Source organism: Mus musculus, chromosome 2, assembly GCF_000001635.26.
Source record: "Mus musculus strain C57BL/6J chromosome 2, GRCm38.p6 C57BL/6J".
Taxonomy (NCBI): domain Eukaryota; kingdom Metazoa; phylum Chordata; class Mammalia; order Rodentia; family Muridae; genus Mus; species Mus musculus.
This window is the reverse complement of record NC_000068.7, coordinates 90,380,335-90,402,383: the sequence shown is the minus strand read 5'-3', so window position 1 is coordinate 90,402,383 and position 22,049 is coordinate 90,380,335. Positions and strand designations below refer to the sequence as shown.

The 22,049-nt window shown below is 41.5% G+C and overlaps 1 protein-coding gene across 1 annotated transcript; it reads right to left on the bottom strand.

Moving 5' to 3' along the window:
- Positions 1–709: 709 nt before the first annotated feature.
- On the bottom strand, positions 710–1,744 carry Olfr1274 (olfactory receptor 1274). Its single transcript, NM_146263.2, has one exon. The coding sequence runs from the start codon at positions 1,719–1,721 to the stop codon at positions 792–794; it is 930 nt and encodes a 309-aa protein (NP_666375.2). The 5' UTR covers positions 1,722–1,744; the 3' UTR covers positions 710–791.
- Between the last annotated feature and the right edge of the window lie 20,305 nt (positions 1,745–22,049).

Genomic DNA, 22,049 nt, shown 5'->3' with positions numbered 1-22,049 from the left:
GGAAAAAACAAATGTTATAATCTCAAATAAAATAATTTTATTTATTAAAATGTATATAGACTAAATGAGGATCTTATATTTCAGGCTGGCTTAAAACTGTCTTCATAGTGAAAGATGACCTCGAGGTCCTGGATCTTCTATTTCCAGTTTCCAGAGGCTGGGATCAATGCACCAATGCTGAGTTTATGGGTGCTGGCCACCGATCCCATGCTTTATGAATATCAGCATTTTAGCAGCTGAGCCACATCCCCAGTCCTCTATGTATTTAATTAGAATGTCTTGATTCTGTGAGGACATTTTGCAATTCAACTTCACAGAGCAACAAAGGCCTTCATATTCTTCAACAAGGTAAATTCACTCTAGTGAGTGAGTCTATAGTTGGACATTTCCCTTTGCATATTTTTCACATTATTATTTATAGGGATACAAACTCAAAACATTCTAAAATGGCTAGATGTATTAAAATATTTCTATAGCCAGAAATACTTTATAGGTGTTTAAAGTAAAACATTTAAGGTGGACGATACAGAACTCTCTAGAACCAATAAGCCCTGAGAATTTTCTTTCTACTCTTTTTTTTTTTAGCCAGGGTTTCTCTGTGTAGTCCTGGCTGTTCTTGAACTCACTTTGTAGATCAGGCTGGCCTCGAACTCAGAAATCTGCCTGCCTCTGCCTCCCAAGTGCTGGGATTAAAGGCGTGTGTGTGCCACCTCCCGGCCTTTCTACTCCTTTTATCCCATCAGTTTGTATTCAACATTATTCCAGATGCATGACAATAAACAAATTTGCCTCTATTTTTTATCTACTTTTGTTGCCCTGGTCCATAGAATCTTAATGGCTTTCTTCACTTCTGCATTTCTCAGGGAGTAGATGATAGGGTTGAGGAGGGGAGTTATCACGGTGTAGAACACAGTTACCATCTTGTCTATAGGAAGAGTGGCTGTCGGTCTCAGATAGATGAAGACACAGGGTGCAAAAAATATGACAACCACAGTGACATGGGACCCACAGGTGGACAGAGCTTTGCGACGTCCCTCAGCACTCTGAGTTCTCAGGTGGAACAAGATGACTGCATAGGATGATAAGAGGACCACAAAGCTGATCACCGACAGTGTTCCCCCATTGACAACAATCAGCAGACCAATGAGGAAGGTGTCTGAGCAGACAAGTTTAAGCACAGGAAGCACATCACAGAAATAATGGTCAATGATATTGGGGCCACAGAAGGGCAAGCGGAAGATGAGAAGGACCTGGGCAAGGGAATGGACAAAACCTCCCATCCATGCCATTCCTACAAGGACTGTACACACCTGTCGGTTCATGATGCTGGTGTAGTGCAGAGGCTTGCAAATGGCCACATAGCGGTCATAGGCCATCATCGTAAGCAGGAACATCTCAATGCCACCAAAGAAGTGCATGAAGAAAAGCTGTGCCATGCAGCCCCATACAGATATGGATTTCTTTTCAGCTAGGAGATCCACGATGAGTTTTGGGGCTGTCGTGGAGGAGTAGCAGATCTCCACAAAGGAGAGGGAGCTGAGGAAGAAGTACATGGGGGATCCAAGATTTCTGCTGACTGCCACAATGACCACCATGAGAAGATTTCCAAACACAATGGCCATGTACAAAAACAGAAATATCACAAAGCAAACTCTCTGCACCTCTTGATTAGAAGAGAGTCCCAGAAAAAAGAACTCAGTCACATTGTGTATGTCAGCCATAGGGGAGCAATTTGGGTGCTGTGATCTGAAATAATACAAAAGACGGGGAGTTAGTAACATGAAGAAGGAAGAGGGTGACATGAAGACGGAGAGAGAGTGCAAATGGCTGGAATAGTGTAGGAAATAGCAAAGTATAAAGCTATAGAAGAGCCCACCACCAGTGCATGAAGGACTGTTATGGACTAACAGTAGCAAGAATGTCTATTATCTGGTGAGTAAATCACTTTGTATGCAGAATGTAGAATTTTGGAAACAGATCAAAGAAGGAAAGATTTATTAAAAAGTTGTATTTCCTCATGAAGAAGAGGTTTCCAGAGCACTGTTTTCATCTGTGTTACATGTCTTTCTATTGCTTTTGAATGTTTTTAGTATCTTTCCCCTGCGCTGTTCTTTTATTATGTCTTTCCTTGGTTTGCAGAACAAAGTTTCTCATCCTTTTATGTACAGTATCAGTGTTTTCAGAATAGATAAACTGGTATAGGTCCCTTGATGCTCAGTATCCTTTAAGGGAACCAAAGCTCACTACAGATGTGTCCTGTGAATATATTTCTTCTCCAGTTCTTGTCCTTATTCTATCTTTGAATGCTTATTGACCTTTTCCATAACCTTCACTTTAATCCATTTATTTTTCTCTTCTGGCATGTTGATTTCCTCCACTCTTACAGTCAGAGCAATGTGGCAGTAATAATGATCCAACCTCCTTCCACAGTGCCCAGCTACATAATTACCTCAGGGTATTACCCAGATTCCATACTAACTAACTTCAAAACTATGCTCCCTCCCAGCCCTCAAGGTAGCCGAGACTGCATTAACTCAGTGTTTCCTCCAGTGAGACCTGAGGTTTGGAGCCAGATGAATCTGCCCATATCACAAATATTTCTTTCTCACTGATACAGACAAGTGATAAAGACCTGCCCAGGGCAGAGGGAATTCAGGAAATATACCTTACAACTATAGACACAGAGAGGGTGGAGAGCAGACTTAAATTCCTAGATTATTAGAAAATTCTCTCAGGATGCTACTTGTAGAAGAAAGCATTGAAAACAGCCAAAGCCCTGGGTGCACATTCAGCTGCTCTCAGGCAGTAACCTCTGTGATGTCTACCAAATTCTATAAGTTTTCAGATATGCAAGATCTAAATTGTAACATGCTGACAGCACATACCTCAGAGGAGGAGAGCACAAAGCCTATGGGTCCTGTTCTGCCATAAGCCAAGTTCTGCCCCTTGATGTCTTAGATATGTCAGAGATGAGAAATATCCCTCCCCAATTTATAGTCCATACAATGTCTTGGCCTTCTCTTGGGATATTCTGCAACCATAGCACTTACCACTATGAATTATATTGCCTACTGCAATGTGAGATCCCCAAGGATAGAGTATGCCTTGCTCTTCCCTTCATTTCCAATTCTCATGAAAGTGAAAGTTATAAAATAGCATTCAGCACAGGTCAGAAGAGTAAGTGAATCACTGGTACCTAACTTAGTCTCCTTAGTCTGTAGTTCCATGTATTGTAAGTTTCAGTAAATACCAAAAGAACAAAAATTCCCTGAGGTATGATATCACACTGTATTCATTTCAGAGTCCCACCCAAAGTCTAGTACAGAGTTTTTCTCAAATATTCATGCAGGCACGCTCTGGGAAATGTCACGTGTCTCATGGTACCATTCCCTTTACTTTCCATGTGGAACAAACTATCACAGCTAAATTAAGCCTGTGGCTGCAAAGCTCACACCAGCGGTGCAATCCCTTTGCTATTCTGAGCACAGTGATGTTTTATGATCTAAACATACAGACCCAGAAAACTCTGTGGAACCAGCCCTGGCTCATGATGGCTTCCCAGTTACCTGATAGAGACGCATAGGCCACTTATGGCCTCTGAGGAATCACAGCATGAAGATTTAAGTTCCCATGGACTTGGAAATGCGAGATCCACAGCCTCACCTTCTCGTGAATTAGAAATAAGAGCAAAGCAGATTTGTTTCTCAGATGTTCCTCAGAGAACCAAGAAGCTCTCAGCTTTAAGTTCTCGTCAAGAGAAGCCAGGGGAGAAGTCATGGCGAGAGGTGGGAAGTCCTCGGGGATCTTCATCCTCACCCCTTCCTAATTAGGAAGAACATCTAACTGGAAGCAGGACCTCGAAGTCCCTGTGGGAAACAACTTCAGAAATCAGTGAGAAATGTGTGATAGTAGGACTCCCCCATTGTTTAGAGAGTACTTATTGTGTGGGGAGATCTCACCTGCATACAGGAACTTAGTCATGTAACTTTATGGAAAATTACATCCTTTAAGATGGTTCAGGGGGTTTGGAACCACAGAAGTGAGGACACTACCTGTGGTGAATTAGATTTCTTAGTATTTCTCAACGGGGGATCATTGTGCCTGTACAGCACTTAGTATTGCTTAGGGACATTTTTCCTTTGACTAGCCTGGCTGCAGGGGTGAGGGGCGGGTGGGCAGTGCCACTGACATTAAAGAGGCAGAGGTCAGTGATTCAGCGAAACATCTTACAATGCATGAGGTGCTCCTGTATAACAGAATATCCTAACCCAGGGAGTTCACAGACTTGCCGTTATGATGCCCTGCTATTGACAAACAAGAATTTCCCTGGAAGTATAACCATTTAAATTGAGTGATTTAAGTTTCCTATGGTAAGGTTTAAAAAAACAAAAATAGTCTTTCTTTGTAGCCTTGGCTGGCCTGAAACTCTGTGTAGATCAGGCTGGCCTCAAAATTAGAGATTCACCTGTCTTTGTCCCCTAAGCTCTGGGATTAAGGGTGTACATCACCATGCTTGGTGAATCAGAAGAGTTTTACGGTAGTGAACATATGCTCTCATGATGGTCATATGTCGTTATCCGTTTGTGTATGGACAAGCCTCTGTTCAACACCTAGAATAGATCAAAATACGTTATGAACTTTGGGTGACAATGATGTGTCTAGTGAGAGTTTTTGATAACGGTGGGGGTTGGGCAGAGATTGGGTTGAGCATACAGGCACTGGGTAGGGAACACCTAGGAAATGTCTGTATTTTCCCAAGTTCTGTGAACCTAAAACTGATCTAATACAATCTGTAAAGAGAGTAAGCAAGGTATTTCAAGTTTTACTAATAATTAATATGAAGACTATGAGATATCAAGATTTAAAAGATGTTTTGAAACAATTGCTTTTGAGCATACAAACAGTGAATCAAGCATTATACTTTATAGAAAGAGGAATGCAGGGAAGAATAGTGAATAATTGCATCAAAACACGCAATAGTTAAGGGAAATTTGAACTCTAATGTGTTTACATGGAATTGAGTTTCTGTGAAAGATTTTCAGACCCAGTATCTTCAGTATTGTAGGATCTGATTAATAAGCCAAAAGAAAGTAGATTTTATTTATTTATTTATTTATTTTAATTTTGGAATTTATATATATGTATGGATGTTTTGCCTGCATGTTTATCTTCGTACCGCATTTCTGTCTGGTGCCTGTGGAGGCTGGAAGAGGTCATCAGATGGCATGCAACTTGATTTACAGGTGGTTGTGAACTAACATGTCAGTGCTAAGAATTCGAGGGTGGGGAGGCAGGAGTGGGTGGGTGGGTGGGGGAACACCCTCATAGAAGCAGGGTGAGGGAATAAGGAGTTCTGGGGGTGTCTGGGAAAGGGTATAACATTTGAAATGTAAATAAAGAAAATACCCAATTTTTTTTAAAAAAAAAAGAAGAGAATTGAACCCAGGTCCTCTGCAAGAGCAACAGTACTTTTAACCTCTGAGCCATCTCTCTAGGATCAGTAAGGTAGATTTCAAAATGTGTGTATACGATTGCTTGTTGTAGGAAACTATATTTGTTAAATATTTGCAGTGAAAACTGATGGTTTTCTCTAAAATGGGTACATTGTGTTTGTTATGATAGGTTAATATTTCTAAGCTTTGTTCACATGGAGAGAAACACTGGTCCTGGGAATTAGAGTGCCTGAGTTTGTGCCCAGGCATTGTGCCTGGTTTATGTTGTAGTGATGGTTGGTATTATTTGATACCTATTTTCTCTTTTCTCCCACAATATTTCAACCACTGAAATTCTATCAGAGTACATGTTCACTGCAATAAAAATTAGACCACTCAGCTTCCCTTCAAGGGAGTGGATATGCACTTATTTTGTCTTTTCTCAATAACAGGAATGCTGCCAATATTACGAGAGGTTCAATATTCATCTGGGGCTGTGAGTGAACATGGAAATGGAAGCTATGTTATTAGGGATAGAGAGACATGATAGCATTTCTATAGTGAATTGTTTTCTTCTTGAGTTCTATATTCTTTCATATTTTGTTCTTTACAGCTAAAACCTAATCCAAGTGATTTTTTTTTGTGGTTGGGAATTTCCAGATAGTTTATGAAGTTGCTAACTTTTCATTGCAAGAAATTAATATTAACATGACTTCTATATCTCAAAGGCAAACCCCAAGAAAATTGTTTGTTTTTCCCTGTGACTCATGTCTGGCCCAAACAATTTCTAAATGATGAAGCTAAACAATGTTAGCTCACGTTGATTTCCTTTGTTTATTTAGCATGCTCTGCATGTTTATCATCTGATATTTATGCAGTGCTTCATCGGATTATGGTTAGTATTCATTATCAACTTGACTGGAGATAGATTCAACTAAGAGATTTGTGAGGTACTTCCAGGTGCATCTTTTTTTTTTTTTTATTACGTATTTTCCTCAATTACATTTTCAATGCTATCCCAAAAGTCCCCCCCCCCATTCCCCTACCCACCCATTCCCATTTTTTGGCCCTGGCGTTCCCCTGTACTGGGGCATATAAAGTTTGCCTGTCCAATGGGCCTCTCTTTCCAGTGATGGCCGACTAGGCCATCTTTTGATACATATGCAGCTAGAGACAAGAGCTCCAGGGTACTGGTTAGTTCATAATGTTGCACCTACAGGGTTGCAGATCCCTTTAGGTCCTTGGATACTTTCTCTAGCTCCTCCATTGGGGGCCCTGTGATCCATCCAATAGTTGACTCTGAGTGTGGGGAGCGGGTGTGGCGGCAGTCCCAAAGGCGCCAGGGACTGCAGCTAAGTCATATGACTTGCACCTGACTTCCTCATATAAGACACAAACATCTTGAGTGCTGCTCAGGTGTACCAGGATACAGGTGAATCCAATTTGGTGGAGATTTGCCCCTGCTGCCCTGATTAGCTGAAGCTGCGTGCCTGGTGAGGTGGCGTGGCCTGCTGTGCGTGGATGGGAACTGAGAGTATAAAAGAGTGAGAGGCCCAGGGTTCGGGGGAGATATAAACGAGGGAGATATAAAAACAAGGGAGATATAAAAACAAGGGAGATATATAAACAAGGGAGATATAAACAAGGGAGATATATGGAGAAAGAAGAAACAGGACTGAATAAACGTGTGCAGAAGGATCCTGTTGCAGCGTCGTTCTTGCTGGCGAGTTGGGGGCACGCTCGAGAGTTAATGATCCTTCCGCAGGTGCGGGCGGGCGCGACCCGCTCCGGGGACAGTGCCAGGTGGGGAGTTTGACTGGGCATCCACTTCTGTGTTTGCTAGGCCCCGGCCTAGTCTCACAAGAGACAGCTATATCACGGTCCTTGCAACAAACGCTTGCTAGTGTATGCAATGGTGTCATTGTTTGGAGGCTAATTATGGGATGGACCCCTGGATATGGCAGTCTCTAGATGGTCCATCCTTTTGTCTCAGCTCCAAACTTTGTCTCAGTAACTCCTTCCATGGGTGATTGTTTCTAATTCTAAGAAAAGGCAAAGTGTTCACACTTTGGTCTTCGTTCTTCTTCAGTTTCATGTGTTTTGCAAATTGTACCTTATATCTCGCTATACTAAATTTCTGGGCTAATATCCACTTATTAGTGAGTACATATCATTTGAGTTCTTTTGTGATTGTGTTACTTCACTCAGGATGATGCCCTCCAGTTAAAACCATTTGCCTAGGAATTTCACAAATTCAATCTTTTTAATAGCTGAGTAGTACTCCATTGTGTAAATGTACCACATTTTTTGTATCCATTCTTCTATTGAGGGGCATCTGGGTTCTTTCCAGCTTCTGGCTATTATAAATAAGGCTGCTATGAACATAGTGGAGCATGTGTCCTTCTTATCGGTTGGGGCATCTTCTGGATATATGCCCAGAAGAGGTATTGCTGGATCTTCCGGTAGTACTATGTCCAATTTTCTGAGGAATTGCCAGACTGATTTCCAGAGTGGTTGTACAAGCTTGCAATCCTACCAACAATGGAGGAGTGTTCCTCTTTCTCCACATCATTGCCAGCATCTGCTGTCATCTGAATTTTTTATATTATCCATTCTGACTGGTGTGAGATGGAATCTCAGGGTTATTTTGATTTGCATTTCCGTGATGATTAAAGATGCTGAACATTTTTTAAGGTGCTTCTCAGCCATTCAGTAATCCTCGGGTGAGAATTCTTTGTTTAGCTCTGAGCCTTATCTTTTAAGGGGGTTATTTGATTTTCTGGAGTCCACCCTCTTGAGTTCTTTATATATATTGGATATTAGTCCCCTATCTGATTTAAGATAGGTAAAGATCCTTTCCCAATCTGTTGGTGGCCTAATTGTCTTATTGAAGGTGTCTTTTGCCTTGCAGAAGCTTTGCAGTTTTATGAGGTCCCATTTGTAAATCCTCCATCTTACAGCACAAGCCATTGCTGTTCTATTCAGGAATTTTTCCCCTGTGCCCATATCTTTGAGGCTTTTCCCCCCTTTCTCCTCTATAAGTTTCAGTGTCTCTGGTTTTATGTGAAGTTCCTTGATCCACTTAGATTTGACCTTAGTACAAGGAGCTAGGAATGGATCGATTTACATTCTTCTACATAATAACAACCAGTTGTGCCAGCACCATTTGTTGAAAATGCTGTCTTTCTTCCACTGGATTTTTTTAGTTCCCTTGTCGAAGATCAAGTGACCATAGGTGTGTGGGTTCATTTCTGGGTCTTCAATTCTACTCCATTGGTCTACTTGTCTGTCACTATACCAGTACCATGCAGGTTTTTATCACAATTGCTCTGTAGTAAAGCTTTAGGTCAGGCATGGTGATTCCACCAGAGGTACTTTTATCCTTGAGAAGAGTTTTTGCTATCCTAGGTTTTTTGTTATTCCAGATGAATTTGCAGATTGCTCTTTCTAATTCATTGAAGAATTGAGTTGGAATTTTGATGGGGATTGCATTGAATCTGTAGATTGCTTTTGGCAAGATAGCCATTTTTACAATGTTGATCCTGCCAAACCATGAGCATGGGAGATCATTCCATCTTGTGAGATCTTCTTTAATTTCTTTCTTCAGAGACTTGAAGTTTTTATCATACAGATCTTTCACTTCCTTAGTTAGAGTCACACCAAGATAATTTATGTTATTTGTGACTATTGAGAAGGGTGTTGTTTCCCTAATTTCTTTCTCATCCTGTTTATTCTTTGTGTAGAGAAAGGCCATCGACTCATTTGAGTTAATTTTATATTCAGCTACTTCACCGAAGCTGTTTATCAGGTTTAGGAGTTCTCTGGTGGAATTTTTAGGGTTACTTATATATACTATCATATCATCTGCAAAAAGTGATATTTTGACTTCCTCTTTTCCAATTTGTATCCCCTTGATCTCCTTTTGTTGTCGAATTGCTCTGGCTAGGACTTCAAGTACTATGTTGAATAGGTAGGGAGAAAGTGGGCAGCCTTGTCTAGTCCCTGATTTTAGTAGGATTGCTTCCAGCTTCTCACCATTTACTTTGATGTTGGCTACTGGTTTGCTGTAGATTGCTTTTATCATGTTTAGGTATGGGCCTTGAATTCCTGATCTTTCCAAGACTTTTATCATGAATGGGTGTTGGATCTTGTCGAATGCTTTTTCCGCATCTAAGGAGATGATCATGTGGTTTTTTTTCTTTGAGTTTGTTTATATAATGGATTACATTGATGGATTTTTGTATATTAAACCATCCCTGCATCCCTGGAATAAAACCTACTTGGTCAGGATGGATGATTGCTTTAATGTGTTCTTGGATTCGGTTAGCGAGAATTTTATTGAGTATTTTTGAATCGATATTGATAAGGGAAATTGGTCTGAAGTTCTCTATCTTTGTTGGATCTTTCTGTGGTTTAGGTATCAGAGTAATTGTGGCTTCATAGAATGTGTTGGGTAGAGTTCCCTCTACTTCTATCTTGTGGAATAGTTTGTGCAGAACTGGAATTAGATCTTCTTTGAAAGTCTGGTAGAACTCTGCACTAAACCCATCTGGTCCTGCGCTTTTTTTGGCTGGGAAATTATTAATGACTGCTTCTATTTCTTTAGGGGATATGGGACTGTTTAGATCGTTAACATGATCCTGATTTAACTTTGGTACCTGGTATCTGTCTAGAAAATTGTCCATTTCGTCCAGGTTTTCCAGTTTTGTTGAGTATAGCCTTTTGTAGAAGGATCTGATGGTGTTTTGGATTTCTTCAGGATCTGTTGTTATGTCTCCCTTTTTATTTCTGATTTTGTTAATTAGGATGTTGTCCCTGTGCCCTCTAGTGAGTCTAGCTAAGGGTTTATCTATCTTGTTGATTTTCTCAAAGAACCACCTCCTCGTTTGGTTAATTCTTTAAATAGTTCTTCTTGTTTCCACTTGGTTGATTTCACCCCTGAGTTTGATTATTTCCTGCCATCTACTCCTCTTGGGTGAATTTTCTTCCTTTTTTTCTAGAGCTTTTAGATGTGTTGTCAAGCTGCGAGTGTGTGTTCTCTCCAGTTTCTTCTTGGAGGCACTCAGAGCTATGAGTCTTCCTCTTAGAAATGCTTTCATTGTATCCCACAGGTTTGGGTATGTTGTGGCTTCATTTTCATTAAACTCTAAAAAGTCTTTAATTTCTTTCTTTATTCCTTCCTTGACCAAGGTATCATTAAGAAGAGTGTTGTTCAGTTTCCACGTGAATGTTGGCTTTCCCTTATTTATGTTGTTATTGAAGATAAGCCTTAGGCCATGGTGGTCTGATAGGATGCATGGGACAATTTCAATATTTTTTATCTGTTGAGGCCTGTTTTGTGACCAATTACATGGTCAATTTTGGAGAAGGTCCCGTGAGGTGTTGAGAAGAAAGTATATCTTTTTGTTTTAGGATAAAATGTTCTGTAGATATCTGTCAGATTTATTTGTTTCATAACTTCTGTTAGTTTCACTGTGTCCCTGTTTAGTTTCTGTTTCAACGATCTGTCCATTGATGAAAGTGGTGTGTTGAAGTCTCCCACTATTATTGTGTAAGGTGCAATGTGTGCTTTGAGCTTTACTAAAGTGTCTTTAATGAATGTGGCTGCCCTTGCATTTGGAGCATAGATATTCAGAATTGAGAGTTCCTCTTGGAGGATTTTACCTTTGATGAGTATGAAGTGTCCCTCCTTTTCTTTTTTGATAACTTTGGGTTGGAAGTCGATTTTATCCGATATTAGAATGGCTACTCCAGCTTGTTTCTTCAGACCATTTGCTTGGAAAATTGTTTTCCAGCCTTTCACTCTGAGGTAGTGTCTGTCTGTTTCCCTGAGATGGGTTTCCTGTAAGCAGCAGAATGTTGGATCCTGTTTGTGTAGCCAGTCTGTTAGTCTATGTCTTTTTATTGGGGGAATTGAGTCCATTGATATTAAGAGATATTAAGGAAAAGTAATTGTTGCTTCCTTTTATTTTTGTTGTTAGAGTTGGCATTCTGTTCTTGTGGCTGTCTTCTTTTTGGTTTGTTGAGGGATTACTTTCTTGCTTTTTCTAGGGTGTGATTTCCATTCTTGTATTTTTTTTTCCTGTTCTTATCCTTTGAAGGGCTGGATTCGTGGAAAGATAATGTGTGAGTTTGGTTTTGTCGTGTAATACTTTGGTTTCTCCATCTATGGTAATTGAGAGTTTGGCCGGGTATAGTAGCCTGGGCTGGCATTTGTGTTCTCTTAGTGTCTGTATAACATCTGTCCAGGCTCTTCAGGCTTTCATAGTCTCTGGTAAAAAGTCTGGTGTAATTCTAATAGGCCTTCCTTTATATGTTACTTGACCTTTCTCCCTTACTGCTTTTAATATTCTCTCTTTATTTAGTGCATTTGTTGTTCTGATTATTATGTGTCGGGAGGAATTTCTTTTCTAGTCTAGTCTATTTGGAGTTCTGTAGGTCTTGTATGTTCATGGGCATGTCATTCTTTAGGTTTGGGAATTTTTCTTCTATAATTTTGTTGAAGATATTTGCTGGCCCTTTAATTTGAAAATCTTCATTCTTATCAACTCCTATTGTCTGTAGGTTTGGTCTTCTCATTGTGTCCTGGATTTCCTGAATGTTTTGAGTTAGGATCTTTTTGCGTTTTGTATTATCTTTGTTGTGCTGATGTTCTCTATCGAATCTTCTGCATCTGAGATTCTTTCTTCCATCTCTTGTATTCTGTTGCTGATCCTCGAATCTATGGTTCCAGATTTCTTTCCTAGGGTTTCTATCTCCAGCGTTGCCTCACTTTGTGTTTTTTTTATTGTGTCTACTTCCCTTTTTAGGTCTAGTATGATTTTGTTCATTTCCATCACCTGTTTGGATGTGTTTTCCTGTTTTTCTATAAGGACTTCTACCTGTTTGGTTGTGTTTTCCTGTTTTTCTTTAAGGACTTGTAACTCTTTAGCAGTGTTCTCCTGTATTTCTTTAAGTGAGTTATTAAAGTCCTTCTTGATGTCCTCTACCATCATCATGAGATATGCTTTTAAATCCGGGTCTAGCTTTTCGGTTGTGTTGGGGTGCCCAGGACTAGGTGGGGTGGGAGTGCTGCGTTCGGATGATGGTGAGTGGTCTTGATTTCTGTTAGTAGAATTCTTATGTTTGCCTTTCGCCATCTGGTATTCTCTGGAGCTAGTTGTTATAGTTGTCTGTGGTTAGGGCGTGTTCCTCAGGTGATTATTAGCCTCTATCAGCAGACTTGGGAGACTAGCTCTCTCCTTATTTTCAGTGGTCAGAGTACTCTCTGCAGGCAAGCTCTCCTCTTGCAGGGAAGGTGCCTAGATATCTAGTGTTTGAACCTGCCTCCTGGCAGAAGTTGTGTTCCACTCACCAGAGGTCTTAGGATCCCGTGGCGGATCCTGTGTGGGTCCTTGTGGGTGTCCGGAGACTCCCCGGGCCAGGAACCGAGGTGCTGCAGTGGGCCGGAAGGGACTTGAGCCCCGGATTAGGCCGGGTTATCTGCTTCCTTAATAAATGCAGTCTCAGGTCCCGCATGATTGGATTGGAGCAGGCGCTGTGTTCCACTCACCAGAGGTCTTAAGATCCCATGGAAAATCCTGTGTGGGTCCTTGCGGCTGTCCGGAGACTCCCTGGGCCAGGGACCCCGGTGCTGCAGTGGGCCGGAAGGGACTTGAGCCTCAGATCAGGCCGGGTGATCTGCTTCCTTCCCAGGTGCATCTTTCAGGGCATTTCCAGAGAAGGTAAATTGAGGGGGGAAGCCCACTTTGGTTGTGGGTAGTTCAGCTCCATAGGCTGGCGTGTGAGCAGAGTAAAAAATGCAAAAAAGAAGCCAGCCAAGCACTGGAATTTCATGATTTCACCTTTGTGTCTACCAAGAAGTGAAGAACCGCCTCTGCCACATGTTTCTGCTGCCTTGATTTTCTACTCAAGGTCATGGAGTCAAGAACCATAAATGGACCTTTCTCAATCTATGGACCCAGATAAGCATTTCCTTTCTTAGGTTGTTTCTGTTATTCATTCTGTCATGGTGATGTGAGAAGCAACTAACATGAAATCCTTGTTCTAAATAAACAGGGTCACTTCTGTGACCAACCCTGAACATGTGGGCTTTAGCCTTTATGGCTAGTTTGCAGGAGGAACTTGGAAGAGTTTGAGGATGTAAGTAAAAGAAGCATTGGGTGTTGTAACCAAAGCTCTAGGGGTTCTGATGGGACTGCAGAAGAGCAGAATGCATTAGAAATGCCTGAAGACTATACTCACACAGCAGGATTTTGGATAAGACTATTCTACTGGGAATTGGAGTAGAGACCATTCGTATTACATTTGGTGAGGATTTATGTACACAAAGTCTCTGTCATGAAACTCTTTGGAGAGTAGAGTTTGAAGGTGATGGTTGTATTGATCTGGTAGAGGAAATATTAAGGCAGTCCAGCATATAGCCTGGCTAGTTGCTTTTAGCAAGTTCATGTGAGAATTGCGATCTAACGTTGAACTGGGAGCAAGAGTTGAAAAACATTGCAGTTTGATCAGAAAAAAGCCAGTATGAAGCCATGACTAAGAAATTCACTGTTTCCAATGTGGTTTTCACCAGCTTGCAGTCCCACCAGCAATGGAGGAGTGTTTCTCTTTCTCCACATCCTCGACAGAATTTGCTGTCATTCTCATTTTTGATCTTAGCTATTCTGATTGGTGTGAGGTGGAATCTCAGGGTCATTTTGATATGCATTTCCCTGATGACTAAGGATGTTAACCATTTTTGTTTGTTTTAAGATTTTTTTCCTATTTATTTTTTATTTCCTTTAATTTTTCTAATTTAAATTTTCATTCCAGTCATTGCCCTGCTTCTGTCTCCCCTCCCCCAATTCTGCTTTTCCCTTGCCTCTGAGAGGGTACTCTTCCCCCTTCTCCATCAGTCCTTCCCTTTACCTGGGCCCAAAAGGCTCTCGAGGATTAAGTGCATCTTTTCCCACTTCTGCCAGACCTGGTAGACCTCTGCTACATTTGTGCCATTCCTGCTCCCTCCCCCATATCTGATCTTGTTCCCCTTTTCCTTTCCCCCTCCCCTCTACTATACAGTTTACCACACTGCCTCTGCCTCCCATGATTATTTCTTTCCTCCTACTAAATGGGGTTGAAACCTCCTCACTTGGGCATTTCAGCTTGTTATACTTTTTTATGGTCTGTAGGTTGTATCCTAGGTATTCTGTATTTTTTGGCTAATATCTACTTATCAGTGAGTACATACCATGCATGTCATTTTGGGTCTGAGTTACCTCACTCAGGATGATATTTTCTAGTTTCATTCATTTGCCTGCAAAATTCATGATGTCCTTATTTTTAATAGCAGAATAGTATTCCATTGTGTAAATGAACCACATTTTCTGTATCCATTCTTCCTTTGAGGGGCATCTGGGTTGTTTTCAGCTTCTGGCTATTACAAATAAGGCTGCTATGAACATAGTGAAGCACATGTGTTTGTGGCATGTTGGAGTATCTTTTGGGTATATGCCCAGGAGTGGTATATCAGGTAGAACTACTTCCAATTTTCTGAGGAACGGCCAGATTGATTTCTAGAATGGTTGTACCAGTTTGCAATCCCATTGGCAGTAGCAGAGTGTTCTTCTTTTTTCGCATCCTCCCCAGCTTGTTCTGTCCCTTGAGTTTTTGATCTTAGCCATTCTGATTGTTGTGAATTAGAATCTCAGGGTTGTTTTGATTTGCATTTCTCTGATAACTAAGGACTTTTCACATTTCTTTAACTGCTTCTCTGCCTTTCAAGATTCCTCTATTGTGAATTCTCTGTTTGGGTCTATACTCCATTTTTAATTGGGTTATTTGGGGTTTTGGAGGTTGACTTCTTGAGTTCTTCATATATTTTGGATTAGTCCTCTGTCGGATGTAGGGTTAGTGAAGATTTTTCCCCAATCTGTAGGATGTTTTTTCTTTTTCTTTTAAAATGATTTTATTTATTTATATTCCAAGTGTTGCTCCCATTTCCTGGTCCCCCCTCCTAGAGTTCTGTAGCCACCAGCGGCCATGCACTACTGGGTTCCCGAAAGGAAAGATGGGGTTTTGGATGGGCAAGGTTGTGAGAAAAGTAACAAGCCAAGACAAAGTTCTCTGATCAAGGCCAATGTTTACTTATGAGTCTAAGCTTATGGGGGGGGGGGGCATCTCCCACCATGCCAGAATCTTGTTGCTTTGTCAGGGTAGAATCAGGAGAACAGGTTTAGTCTCTCAGCAGGTAGTGGCATCTTGGAAGAAATCTGCAGATATGGCAGGACAATAGACTTCACCTAGGTTGGAAGACTCCACCCTAGGTGGGCTAGCCAGCTGTGGCAAGCCAGGTCTGAGCCAGCCTGCTCAAGGCTGGGGGAAGGGCACAGTTTCTCCCTTTCTATTTGTTAAAAATTAGCTGAACTGGGGCATAAAATTTACTTATGCTCTATGGTCCTTCCTGGGAATTATGGTGGCTGATGGCCATGCCTGTCTTAGGACTGAATCTAATTAGACTTTCTTGGAGACCATGTGCAACTTGTTTGCGTTTATTTGAACAAAACACGGCATTTTAGTGTTTATTATGAAAAAACACAGCATTTGGCACATGCCTCTGTCTCAGGTTGAAATAAAAGCCATAGAACAGTGGCCCATCTTTGGCTGTCAGCCCTCATTGCACACCTTTTTCCTAATCAGACCAAAGCCACAATATGCACTCAATGCATTTCTTCATAGGGATGAATCACTGCCATATGCACTTTGATGAAGGCGAGCCTGTATGGAGGTAACCAACCTTCTTGAAGCACAAAGTCAAAGTTGAAAGCAACAGGATTAAGGTTGTCTGTGGGGATGTCCCAGCCACTCAATTCAGTTGCAAATTAGCAATGATCAGGCCCAAGTCTGGCCTCCCAGAGTGGGGGAGGTGGCTTTGAGAATCAACAGAAAAGCTGTTACTTCTCATGGAAATAGTGGAGGCTATGCTCCAAGTTAACTCTGCTGGCTGATAAAAATTTTCAGCTATCTTCATAATAGGAATATCCAATATTGGATTTATTTCTAGACCAGTCCATGATTGAGTCAGCATAACTCATCACATAAAGGAAAAAGAAGAGTCATTGTAACTCCTCCTATTGATTAATTTTTCTAAATCAGTTTCCACAGTTTCGACATTCTCTGTCCCACAAGGTTAAAAAGCTTGAAGCAAGGCAGCTTAGTTTGTCTAATCTGGAACATAGGCAAGCAAAGGTTGGTCAAGAGCGTATACCCAATATAGCTTTCCTGTCACCCTTGTTATGGCACTCAGCAAGCTCACAGGTTAGCTTGTCACATGAATCATTTTGACAGATAGCATGATCCTGCAGCATTCTGTGGAAAAAACACAAACATGCCCTCTTCCCCATATATTACCTGATCAAGATCATGCCATATGCCAATAAGTGGATCCTTTCATCTCACCTAGGCATGAGTATGCCTAGTTGTAGGATACTATAAGGCACTCAGTAAGGATTTCTTTGGCATCTAAATTTTAAAAATTTAAAAATAAAAAGCATGATTTAAATAATGTGCATGGGGATATAATCCCCCCTTATTTTGTTTTTTTTTTTTTAAAGAAGATATTGTTTTAAAGTTCCACAATACCTTGTCCTTGAGAATTACAAAAAGTCCCAGTAACATGGGTAACATTAAATTTTTGCAAAACATTTCAAATTCTTGACTGTAATAGCCAGTTCCATTATCTGTTTTAATCTGATTTGGAACACTAAGCATAAAAATATTTACATAGGCAATGACTAATTACACTTTTAGTTGCTTCTCTTGTTAGAGCAGTTGCAACTAGAAAGCCTGAAAATATATCAATAGTCACATGATTTTATTTTTCTAAAATCAGAAATATTTATATCCATTTGCAATAATTGATTAAGTATAAGTCCTTGGGAATTAACACCATTAGGTGGAACAGGTAGAAACTGAGGGCATTGAGAACAAGTCTTTACAATTTGACATACACATTCTCTAAAAATACCAAAATATTGTGGGGAGCGGGTGTGGCGGCAGTCCCAAAGGCGCCAGGGACTGCAGGTAAGTCATATGACTTGCACCTGACTTCCTCATATAAGACACAAACATCTTGAGTGCTGCGCAGGTGTACCAGGATACAGGTGAATCCAATTTGGTGGAGATTTGCCCCTGTTGCCCTGATTAGCTGAAGCCTTGTGACTGGCGAGGGGGCGTGGCCTGCGGTGCTTGGATGAGAGAGAGTATAAAAGGAGTGAGAGGCCCAGGGTTCAGGGGAGATATAAACAAGAAGAATCAGGACTGAATAAACTGCTGTTAGAAGGACTGGTGGTCGCGTCGTTCTTGCTGGTCTAGAGCGGGCGCGACAAAATATTATCTCAAGCTATTACTATTTTGTAAAGAATGTGATTATGTGGCCAATTGTTCTTGTGTAAGGCCTGTAATCTTCCTGGGATATAAATCTGGGGTGGCATTGCCTTAAGATGTCTTGTCCAGGCAATCAAGGATGAGTTCTTAAATGTCCAAAGACAGTCCTTTAAAGGAACAGTATTTTTCTTAACTTAAGTTGTATATGTATAAACAGTTACAATTTTGAGAATTAGCAGTATCTAAAAGAGGAACAATTTCAAGCAATTGTAAGCCCTAAGCTACAGGCAAACTGAGTCAGAATCAAGAGATGGATAGCCAGAAGATAAAGTTTTAACCATTTTTTTTCTTTTCAACATGAAACATAGAACAACTGTCATTCAGTCAACGAAACAAAGACAGACATGAATCGACACATGGACAGATTGTTGCACCCAACACAGACAATACAGAGAGTGTAGAGAACTTGATGTAACCAGAACTAAGGATGTCTCCTGTAGGGGCCAGAGAGAAAACAGGACATCTCCCAATTTCCCTCTGTCCCTGGGAGAGCTCCAAAATCCATTTTCTGTCTCTCTTTCTTTCTCTCTCATGTCATTTGTATATCTAGCACCCCCCCCACACACACACACAGGGTTTTTTTTTTTTTTGTATTTTACTTTACTTTTTTTTTATTTAAATATTTTTTATTATGTATTTTCCTCAATTACATTTCCAATGCTATCCCAAAAGTCCCCCATACCCTCCCCACCTCTCCCCTACCCACTCAATCCCACTTTTTGGCCCTGGCGTTCCCCTGTACTGGGGCATATAAAGTTTGCAAGACCAAAGGGCCTCTTTTCCCAATGATGGCCGACTAAGCCATCTTCTGCTACATATGCAGCTAGAGACATGAGCTCCCGGGGGTACTGGTTAGTTCATAATGTTGTTCCACCTATAGGGTTGCAGACCCCTTTAGCTCCTTGGGTACTTTCTCTAGCTCCTCCATTGGGGGCCCTGTGTTCCATCCTATAGATGACTGTGAGCATCCACTTCTGTATTTGCCAGGCACTGGCATAGCCTCATACAAGACAGCTATATCAGGGTCCTTTCAGCAAAATCTAGCTGGCATATGCAATGGTGTCTGCGTTTGGAGGCTGATTATGGGATGGATCCCTGGGTGCGGCAGTCTCTAGATGGTCCATCCTTTCGTCTCAGTTTTTGTACCCATACTATAACGACATTACCCTATTCCAGTGACTTCACCTTGATTGCCTCTTCCATGGCCATAGCCTATGAGAGCCTACTCTAAGGTACTGGAGGTTAGATGCTTGGCACCTCTTTCTAGGTTGCAGTAGTTAACATGATCTGCCTCTGCATTCCTACTTAGTTCAACCGCACCCCATGCTCTGATTAAACATAAAACTCGTTTTTTTTTTTTTTTCCAGGACCTGAAGCTGATTGGGATAAGTTTACCTAAATACACAGCTGAGATAGCCGAGAACAGAGGGAAGAACCACTACAACAATGTTCTGCCCTATGAGTGGTTTTATTCCTTTCGTCTTCCCTTGTTCCTGGCCATCGCACTGTGAATGGCAGAGAGATGGGAATCAGTGATTCCCACCCGGAATCTCCACCACCATTTAGCACCAGATATTTCTCTCCCTCATCTCCCCCCAGATCTTTTCCACCTCCCCACCCATTCAGTTTTGAGACCTGGATCTTGCTGAGTCAAGTAGATTAGCTGGCCATTGAGCTCCAAGGGCCCTCCTGTTTCTCCTTCTCCAGTACACGGATTATAGGGGTGCACTGTGGGTACTAGGGTTTGGACCCGGGTCCTCATGGCTTGTATGGCAAGCACTTCACTGATGGAGCTATCTTTACAACTCCAAATTTAGAACTTTATCTGTCTATCTATGTTGTGGTAAATCTCTAACCCAAATATGCCCAGCAATGAAAACAGGAATCAATTAATATGAATACATGCTGTGTGCCTAGATTGGGCAGATTCTCCACTACACTACCATCTTCCACATCTATGAGACCCCTTAGAACTTGCAGTTTCTCCAGGCCATGTGCTTCTGCTCCGCTTTTCTTCCTCCTCCTCTATGTCCTCTCCCTCTTCCATTTTCTCCTTCTTCCCTCTCTCCACCTTCTGCTCCACCTTCCCTTTTTTCTGCCCAATCATTACCTCTTCTTTATTTTACAAATTAAGGTGGGAAGCAGGTTTACAGGAAATCACCTGAGTGCTGACTCAGTCCTTGTTCGTAGCCACTTACCAGAGAACGGAATTAACATCAAATATAATTAGCCTCAGGGGTATCCACAACATTCTGTCTGTCTGTCTGTCTGTCTATCATTCATCCATCACTGATCTGTCTATCTGTCTGTCTGTCTGTCTATCTATTCATCTGTCTTTAATTTATTGATTGTCTATATGTATGGGTGTGGCAGTGCCACAGCATATGAGTTGAGGTCAGAGAATAATCTCTCCCTCCATTATGTGGACCTTGGGGTCAAACTTAGGCCATCAGGTTTGTCAGTAAGCACCTTAAATGGCCTAGCCATCTCACCATCCCAGTAACAACTTTTTAAAGCTGTAGGAGAAAGTTAACTTGGATGCCTTCTTTGCCGTAGTAGAATAGGCTCTGAGTTCACATTCTGTCTGCTGTTTCCCCAGTTAGAAGGCCTTGGAAATGCCACTTTGTCTCTGAAACTCCTGATTTCCTTATCTTGAAAGCTTGTGGGATGGTTTTGTTGTGTGAATATGGTTGCTTGGCACCTGCTCTGCTCAGAGCAGATGCCCAAGGCTGCAGGAGTGAGGGCTTCTTTAGACTGAAGGGGTGAGAATGTAGGCCTGGCTGTCAGGCTGCCTAGGTTCCAGTCCTAGGTCTCCAAAGGCTGTTGTGCATTTTCTCTGTGTCACTGTCATAGCCTATCCACAGGGATCAAATGAGATCATGAATGTAATATGTGAAGCAGCATGGCAGCCATGGGCTGCCAGTTTGTACTAAAAAAATTTTCCTGCTTGCAACTTTCCTGAAGCATGGTGTAGAATGAGGACCTTTCTTTCTTTTAATGCCACAGATGATATTTCTCGAGTCAAACTTTCAGTTCAGACCCATTCGACAGATGACTACATCAATGCCAACTATATGCCTGTAAGTAGGTGGCTGCTCTCACGGCCCAGGGTTCATCTGAAGAGGAGTGTGTCTGTCTGTGCCTTTGATGGTGACTGAGCTGTCTGTTTCTAGGGCTACCATTCCAAGAAAGATTTCATTGCCACACAAGGACCTTTACCCAACACTTTGAAAGATTTCTGGCGTATGGTTTGGGAGAAAAACGTATATGCCATTGTTATGTTGACCAAATGCGTGGAGCAGGGAAGGGTAAGTGTCTTTTAAAAATTCATAAATTAATTTTTATTGTGGTAGAGGGTATCTTGAAATCCATCTGTCTTTTAAAAAAGGCATTTAAAAAATGTCTTCCCAAACATTAATACTTTCACCCTTAGAAAATGTTCTGTATTTTTAGCTTTCACATAGAAGATTTAAATATATCTTGAAGAATATTTTTATTATGTTTCATTGTGGGGTCATATTGATGTCTGTGATTGACTCTGTGCTGCTGGAGTTAATGAGTGGATAGAACTGAGTTAGTGCAGTGGACACTGCAAGCCTTGCAGTGGACACCAGAGGTTAGTGCAGAGGACCCTGCAAGCCTTGCAGTGGACACCAGAGGTTAGTGCAGAGGACCCTGCAAGCCTTGCAGTGGACACCAGAGGTTAGTGCAGTGGACAGACACTGCATGCTTTGCAGTAGACACCAGAGGTTAGTGCAGTGGAGACTGCGAGCATTGCAGTGGACACCGGAGGTTAGTGCAGTGGACACTGCAAGCCTTGCAGTCGTCTGTCGTCAGCTCTGTGCCTATAAAGCCTCTCTGTGCGGTCTCCTAAATCTCTGATTTTCAGACTTATCTCCAGGTGCATCTCAGCAGCCCCCTCTCTTCCTGTGTGGCCTGGAACTCTCCTGCCATTTCTGTCACAGAAAGGAGGATCTGTTCTGGGAATAAAAATGTCATATTTCTTTAAATAGAGATGAGTTGAAAAAAAACACATGCTAAATTAAAAAACTGTGTACCTGAAGAATGACAATTAATATTACTTTCTGGAGAGTTATTAATTACTATTATTATTTAGTGTTGGGGACTGGATCTGGGGTCTTGGCTGAGTCCACACTACATGTCTCAGCGTGCTATGCTTTGCCACTGAGCAAT

Excerpts from the sequence above, each read along its gene's own strand:
- Olfr1274 (NM_146263.2), bottom strand. The coding sequence starts at position 1,721 with ATGGCTGACATACACAATGTGACTGAGTTCTTTTTTCTGGGACTCTCT.